The following is an 8,510-nucleotide window of genomic DNA, read 5'->3' as shown; positions in this document are numbered from 1 at the left end:
TCTCTACTAAAAATACAAAAATTAGCAGGGCATGGTGGTGTGTGCCTGTAATCCCAGCTACTGGGGAGGCTGAGGCAGGAGAATCGGTTGAACCCTTGAGGCGCAAGTTGCAGTGAGCCGAGATCACACCATTGCACTGCAGCCTGGGTGACAAAGCAAGACTCCATCTCAAAAATAAAAATAAAAAATAAGATAAAATAAAATGAAATGAAAAAAATAAAAACAATTAAGCAAATTATCTAGAATATGGAGGTTAATTTAAGAAAAAAATCCCTAAGAGTTACCACCTCTGCAGAGTGGGACTGGCAGTGGGAGGGAATGGACTGGAGATCGCTACTTTTCATGCAGCTTGACTTTTAAACCCATACGCGAATTGCTATTTTGATAAAAATTAAAGGCCAGGCGCAGTGGCTCACACCTGTAATCCAAACACTTTAGGAGGCTGCGGGGAGTGGATTACCTGAGGGCAGGATTTCAAGACCAGCTTGGCTAACATGGTGAAACCGTGTCTCTACTAAAAATACAAAAAAAATTAGCCGGGCGTGGTGGTGGGCACCTGTAATCCCAGTTACTCAGAAGGCTGAGGCAGGAGATTCACTTGAACCCAGGAGGCAGAGGATGCAGTGAGCCAAGATTGCACCAATTGTACTCCAGCCTGGGCAACAAAAGTGAAACTGCATCCCCCCTTCAAAAAAAAATAAAGTACAGTTTAAAAAAATTAAAGTACAGTTTAAAACAGGAAAAGTGCAGTTTAAAAAAAGAAACACCACTTGAAGTAAAACATTTAAGCAGGGAATACTGATGATGTGTATTACTTACCACACTGTATAATTGGCTGCATTTAACTCAATAGCATCCCGGGTTAGCTTAAAAGCTCGTTCACTTCTTTCATCACGCTGCAGGACAGCTCGGAAGTAATCATAAACATCTCTAACTAGAGATAGAGCACACAACTACATTAGGACCATCTTACTTAAAATTAGCACTATAATGTATAATGTCACTATACCTATAAAGATATTTTATTTGCCTGTGTATCATTTATACCAACAAGCAAAATAAAGAGTCAAGGGGCTGTGGCCCCACCCTGATAATGCCGTAGCACTATAATGTATAATGTCACTATACCTATAAAGATATTTTATTTGCCTGTGTATCATTTATACCAACAAGCAAAATAAAGAGTCAAGGGGCTGTGGCCCCACCCTGATAATGCCGTAGTGTCACAGCCACAAAAAGCATGGGCTATTTATGTATAACCGTATGCTTACTGCTTACGTGTGTGCATATGAGTTAATGCCAGATTCCAAATCTCCCATAGACCTTATGTATAAAAGGAAAATTAGGGGTGCATATATTCAAATATATTCATATAGCTGTTTTTCTGACATTTTATTTTGATCAGATTTTTAACTGAAAAATACGCCCAACCAAAGGCAGAAAACTCGAACAGTACAAAAAGGTTCACACTAGATTTCCATTCCACTAAATTTCCAATCCTCCTCCCTAGAAGCAACCATTATTAACTCATTCTAGTGTATCCTTCCAAATATATTCTATGCATCTACAAGTATAGAGCCTAATTCCATCCTTCATTTTTTATGCAAACAAGATCCCATCACATTCTGGGCTTTGCATTTTTCACTCATACATTTAAAGATAGTGTAAACTAGTATAAAAACTTCTACAACAAATCATTAAAATTTACATCCTCTTTGACCCAGTAATTCCAGCTCTAGAAAGTTCTCTCACAAATATACTCCCATATGTGTGAAAGTATCCAAGGATATTTATTGGGAGCACTGGGTTACATAAAAAACAAAAAGACTGAGAGGCAGGCAGATCGCTTGAACCCAGCAGTTTGAAATCAGCCTGGGCAACATAGTGAAACCCTGCCTCTACAAAAAAGTATAGAAATTAATCAGGTGTGGTGATCCAGGCCTGCAGTCACAGCTACTCGGGAGGCAGAGGTAGGAGGATCGCTTGAGCCTGGGAGGTCAAGGCTGCAGTGAGCCATGATTGCAAGCACCCAGCCTGGGTGACAGTGTAACACTGTCTCAAAAAAAAAAAAAAAATAAGGAACTGCCGGGTATGATGGTCTGCACCTGTAATCTCAGCTACTCGAGAGGCTGAGGCAAGAGGACTGCTTGAGCCCAAGAGTTTGAGACCAGGCTGGGTAACATAGTGACAGCCTGTCTCTGAAAAGAAAAAAACCGGAAGGGGTCATTTACAGCCAAGTAGAATATTAGATGTGGATAATGTGAGGACCCACTACTTGCAATGGCATCTCAAGTGGGATGGATGTTGCAGCACTGATCCCTTGGCCTGTGGGGTCTGTCTGGGTAATGTCAGAACTGAATTAAATTGTAGGGCAACTAGTTGGTGTCAACAGAAAATTGCTTCATGTGAAAAATCCAAACATTTGGTGTCGAAGTATTTTGACTACAGAGAAACAGTTTTTCCTTTTAACAAATAATACTGAAAGTGAAAGTATCGGACAAGAATATGAGCAATTACTCCTCTTCACAAAATTCTGAGTTATACAAAGGTTACCTAGCTCTAATCACTATATTTAAAAAGTTGAATTTGAGTAGTGGCTCAGGCCTGTAATCTCAGCACCCTAGGAGGCCAAAGTGGGCGCATCACTTGAGGTCAGAAGCTCGAGACCAGCCTGACCAACATGGTGAAACCCCATCTCTACTAAAAATACAAAAATTAGCCAGGTGTGGTGGCACGTGCCTGTAATCCCAGCTACTCGGGAGGCTGAGGCATTAGAATCAACTGAACCTGGGAGAGAGAGGTTGCAGTGAGGCAAGATGACATCATTGTACTCCAGCCTGGGCAACAAGAGCAAAACTCTGTCTCAAAAAACAGAAAAGAACCAAGTTTCCAAATAATTTAAATTTAAAACAAAATGATAACATGCTAACTAGTATATAATGTATATATATAAAATACATTATTTCACACGTGCACACACACACACATAAAACATACACATACACATATGCACACTGATAAAATAAACTTCGAGGCTATCAGGCTGGGATAGCTCCAAAGCCTCAGGTTCCTAGGTAAACAACCAAAATCCAATTCAATGTAAAAGGTAAAATGAAACATTATTCTTTTAATTCAAAAATTATAAACAACAGACCAGGTGCGATGGCTCACACCTGTAATCCCAGCATTCTGGGAGACCGAGGTGGGCGGATCACCTGAGGTCGGGAGTTCAAGACCAGCCTAACCAACATGGAGAAACCCCGTTTCTGCTAAAAATGCAAAACTAGCCAGGCGTGGTGTAGCTACTCAGGAGGCTGAGGCAGGAGAATCACTTGAACCCGGGAGGCAGAGGTTGCAGTGAGCCAAGATTGCGCCATTGCACTCTAGCCGCAATGAGAGTGAAACTCCATCTCAACAACAACAACAAAAATATAAACAACATATTGTCATGCTCAAAGTTTCTAAAACTTTGACTTTTTTATTGTTTCTGAGATCTGTTCATGTTATAATAGATCTAAATCCTCTTAATGGTTATATAGTATTCAACTGTATGACCATGATACATTTTATCCATTTCTCCAAAAGATGGACATAGCTTCCAATATCTTGCTTTTTCAAAAAAACGCTGCAAATCATAGTAGCTAACATATATAGTGCTTACTATGAACCAGAAAGTATTCTATTATTTTATGTGAATAATTTACTACATCTACAGTTACTATCAAGATCCTCATTTTACACAGGTGGAAACAAAGGCACATAGGAGTTAAATAACTTGTCCAAGATTACACAGTCAGTAAAATGTGAAGTTAGAATTTGAACCAGATGGTCTGGCTCCAAAGTCTGGGCTTTGCATTTTTCACTCATACATTATTAAAGATAGTGTAAACTAGTATAAAAACTTCTACAACAAATCATTAAAATTTACATCCTCTTTGACCCAGTAATTCCAGCTCTAGAAAGTTCTCTCACAAATATTCTCCCATCTGTTTAACCTCCTGTGCATATCTTCTCATGCCATGTGCCAGAATGAACCCAGAATATTAAATTAGAAGCAACACTGCTAGGTTGTAAGGTAAGTGCATTCTCCAGTTTTAACAGATATACCAAACTGCTTTCCAAAATGGCTAAACATATGAAAACTCCCATATGAAATATATGGAGCTCATCATATATCTTAATACCTAATATCATAAGACAGTTTTCATTTCTGCCACTTAAATCATGGGTAGAAAATGGAATTCTCATTTTAACCTGTCATTCCTAATGACAAGAGATTCTTCCTCCTATTTTATTGGCCAATGGCATTTTCTTTGCTGTGAATTGCCAGTTCATACCCTTTGTCCATTTTTTCATTAAACTGTCTCCTTATCCTATTGTAGAAACACCTTAGTTTTAACATGGATACTGTTTAAATGACGTATCTTCTTCCACACTGCTGCTTGCTTTTTAATTTGTTTGTGGTTTCTTCTGCTAAGTTTTAAATTGATATATTTGTCTATAAATGGTTGACAGGTTAAAATTTATCTTTTCCTTTAGGGTTTCTAACCATGGTGTATGTAAGAATTCACTATGTTATATATATATACATATATATATATTTTTTTTGAGACAGAGTTTTGCTCGTTGCCCAGACTAGGGTGCAATGGCACCATGTTGGCTCACTGCAACCTCCACCTCTCGGGTTCAAGCGATTCTCCTGCCTCAGCCTCCCAAGTAGCTGGGGTACAGATAGCCGCCACCACATCAGCTAATTTTTGTATTTTTAGTAGAGACAAGGTTTCACCATGTTGGCCAGGCTAGTCTCAAACTCCTGACCTTAGGTGATCTGCCCGCCTCGGCCTCCCAAAGTGCTGGGATTACAGGCGTGAGCCAACGAGCCTGGCCCAAAATGTTAATTTTATGCCTTGCAAAAAAGGTTATTAATTTATCCTCAATGAAAACATATGATTATATTAGTTTTCCCCAACATCTCTGTTATAAGTACTTATGAATCTGAAAAAGTTATGGTTTATATTTCTCCAGTCACTAGTAAGGTTAGTATCTCTTCATAGATATTTCTATTTTGTGAATTGTCTCTTCACATGTAATATCTCTCAACGTATGAGAGTTTTGCATTTTCGTGCAGTTATATATTCTGACCTTTTCCTTAATCAATTCTGAGGTTTACAAAATGCCTAATAATATCTTCTCCATCGTCCCCGTAAGAATGATAGGGATACAATTCTGCTTTTATCTAAGTGCACAGCCAACTGTTCCAACCATTATTTGATTAATCCACCCTTTTCATAAAGGTATAAAACGTCCTTTTTATCACATATTAAGCTTTCATAGAGTGAGGATCTATTTCTAGAGTCCTTACTAACCTATTTCTGGGCTACTTCCACTGAAGTTTAGTAATATATCTGCATACTTAATAAGGTAAACCTCTGCATCATTATTCTTTTTTAAACATTGTCATTTTGTTATCAGAAAAAAACACTTTTGTAAAAGAATGATCTTAGTAAAGACTTAACTGAAACAAATATGGATACATAAAATTTAAAAACTATCATTCCATTTTATTCATTTTCCCTTTCCTAGAAGAACAATTAACATTTCCATGACCTTCAATTTACATTTTCACATTCATTATAAAAGAATATTTTGTCAAAGAAAAAAATCCACTCATTTTAATATCAATAAATGTATTCCAACTGAGCCCAACACTTCACTGCCAAAATATATTTTTAAATGCTGTTTCAGCAACCAAAGTTTATTCTAAAAACAGTAACTCATTTATATTGTGTGCTACATGCACAATCTCCCAGGCGGTGGAATCTCCAGCAAAGAAAAGAAAACCACAATCACATAGTAGCTATTATCTATTATACTGTAACGTTTATTATTTAGAATATGTCCAGTCTTTGGGCAAAATAAAACTTTTAATCATAAAGATAAATCATACATAAAAAAACACAAAATTAACTCATCTTAAGTCATTCAGATTTTTATTAGACAGAAATTTGTCATCTATCTTGCTACGTAGTTGTGAATTCCAATTCTGCTACTAAGTTTAACTTACAGACCTTTTCCTAATATAAACAAACTTACATTTGTCACTATAAATGATCTGGACCACGGGACTGGGGCCATCATTCTGCGGCACTGGATCTATATCAGCCCATTCTGCTCTGTCCCTGAAAATAGACATTTCCCAACCAGTGGTTACATTCAAATAAAGAAGAAAAAGAACTCTAGTGTTTTTAAAACTTACATTGACATTAGTAACTTACAGGGCTCATAATGCAATCATGGTTGGATTCTTCATGACAAAGTTTTGCCAATATGCTTTATATATTAAACTATTAAAGTAAAATTAAAACAACCCTCAGATGAACAGTTAATCAACAGTTTTCAAATTTAAAATTTTATAAGTTTTTGCAGCAAGTACACAGTTTTGTGGTTTTTTTTTTTTTTTTTTTTTTTTGAGGAGTCTCGCTCTGTCGCCCAGGCTGGAGTGCAGTGGTGTGATCTCGGCTCGCTGCAACCTCCGCCTCCAGGGTTCAACAGATTCTTCTGTCTCAGCCTCCCGAGTAGCCAGGACTACAGGCGTGCGCCACCACGCCCAGCTAATTTTTGTATTTTTAGTAGAGATGGGGTTTCACCATGTTGGCCAGGATGGTCTCAATAACTTAACCTGGTGATCTGCCCGCCTTGGCCTCCCAAAGTGCTAGGATTACAGGCATGAGCTACCGTGCCCGGCCTCACAGTATTTTTAACTTAGAAATCAATCTAACTCATTGGTCTAATAAGATTCTTTGAGTCAGTCAGCATTTTTAAAACGTTTGAATAACAAAATACTAGGAATTGGCATTTTAAGATAAAAATAAGCACTATTAATTTACTCAAGAGGTGGCGCAGGTGATCACTAATAAGAAAGCAGGCTCTGGAATCTGACAACTGCCTAAGTTGTAACACTGGCTCTAGCACTTACTAGCTGTGTGACCTTCAGAAAGTTACTTATTTGGGCCTCAGTTTTATCATTTATAAAATCAGGGCAATATTATTACCTACCAACCTTAGAAGGGTATTTGGAGGATTAAATGAGGCAGACGGTAAGCGCTTAAAACATCCACAGCACCCTGGCGGCATTCAATGACTACTTAATAAGCAATGCTAAAATAACTGTATAGTGACAACAGTGAGTGCTTACAGAAATTTCTGTTAACTACCCACTGTGACCAAATTTCTCTTAAACACTTTCACTTATATTCTTTTCCTTTCATTTTTTTTTTTTTTTTTTTTGAGACAGAGCTCTTGTCTAGGCTGGGGTGCAATGGCGCAATCTCGGCTCACTGAAACCTCTGCCTCCTGGGTTCAAGTGATTCTCCTGCCTCAGCCTCCCAAGTAGCTGGAATTACAGGTGCCCGCCACCACACCCGGCTAATTTTTGTACTTTTAGTAAAGACACGGTTTCACCATGTTTGCCAGGCTAGTCTGGAACTCCTGACCTCAGGTGATCCGCCCACCCTGGCCTCCCAAAGTGCTGGGATTACAGGCGTGAGATACCTTTCACTTTTTATTTCTCTATAATGACCAGCTATTGACAGGAGATATTCTGTGGCATCCAGTGCTAGAAACTGCGTCCATTATACAAAGAGAACTACAAGAGAAATCATGACCTAAGACGTGACACCTAAAGCCTGGGGGAATGGCCTGGGAAAAGTAATGCTGTCATTTAGTCACTAGGGAATCACACACAGTCATGTGAGAACCTGAGTATTTCACAATCCAGAGAGCCGACTTGAGGGTTATGGGGCTACCAATTTAAATCAATAAAACATTATCTCCAGTAAAAAAAAAAAAATCTGGGTAGTGGCTTCTACGACTCGTTCATAAAACCAAGGTAAACAAGCCATCGAATGGGTTTACCTAGAACTACAGAAGTAAGACCTAAGGCGATTATCTCTGCAGGTTCACAGGGAATTAGGGAATCAGCATTACCATCTGAAAGCAAAGAACTGATGGAACTGGGCGTCAGCAAAGACGGGGTGATAGAGGCAAGAAAGTTACCGTAGTCCCCAGTACCCATCACTTGTATTACCTACGAGGCGATGCAGGGAGGCTTAAGAGAGGTTCAGTAGCAAATCTCTTTTCAGCCTTTAGCCTGGCTGATACGAGGCGCTAAAATACGGATTGGATGAAAATGTCTCAGAGCTCCAAACAGAGCCAGCCAAGGGAACGAGCCTCACATCTCGTTTTTAGGGTGAGCAAATCTGGCCCTGGTTTCCTGCCCGGCTACCAGAACTACACCCTAGCCCTTGGGTATTCACTGGTTGTTAGCGGCACAGCGTTCTGGGGCCGTGAAAGAGAGCGGGAAATTTCTTGTATTTACGAATCGCGACACCTGAACAGCTGAACGAGTGCGGTCCAGGGTGTAGCAGTTTCCGCGTGGCTTAAAGCAAGAGGGAAGCCGAAACCTCGCTGCTCCGCGCCCCCGCGGTCTCGCGCCGGCGCCGCCCTGGCAA

At 39.4% G+C, this 8,510-nt stretch overlaps 1 protein-coding gene across 2 annotated transcripts in view; it reads right to left on the bottom strand.

Annotated features, from left to right (window-relative positions):
- The window catches only part of FNTA (farnesyltransferase, CAAX box, alpha), a 34,971-nt gene extending 26,558 nt beyond the window's left edge, over positions 1-8,413 (bottom strand). Inside the window, exons 1-3 of one of the 2 annotated variants that reach the window (XM_011957093.1) lie at positions 8,390-8,413; positions 6,094-6,179; positions 820-934 (exon numbers count right to left, since the gene is read on the bottom strand). Coding sequence is in view for 1 of the 2 variants with exons in the window: in XM_011957092.1 (XP_011812482.1) it covers positions 820-934; positions 6,094-6,193 (215 nt within the window). In the remaining variant the exon portion in view is untranslated. Of the gene's footprint in view, positions 1-819; positions 935-6,093; positions 6,346-8,389 lie in introns of those variants that run through there. The other variant, XM_011957092.1, reaches the window with a different exon arrangement.
- Between the last annotated feature and the right edge of the window lie 97 nt (positions 8,414-8,510).

Source organism: Colobus angolensis, unplaced genomic scaffold (genome assembly GCF_000951035.1).
Source record: "Colobus angolensis palliatus isolate OR3802 unplaced genomic scaffold, Cang.pa_1.0 Scaffold433, whole genome shotgun sequence".
In the NCBI taxonomy this organism is placed as follows: domain Eukaryota; kingdom Metazoa; phylum Chordata; class Mammalia; order Primates; family Cercopithecidae; genus Colobus; species Colobus angolensis.
This window is presented reverse-complemented; position numbering and strand designations above follow the sequence as displayed.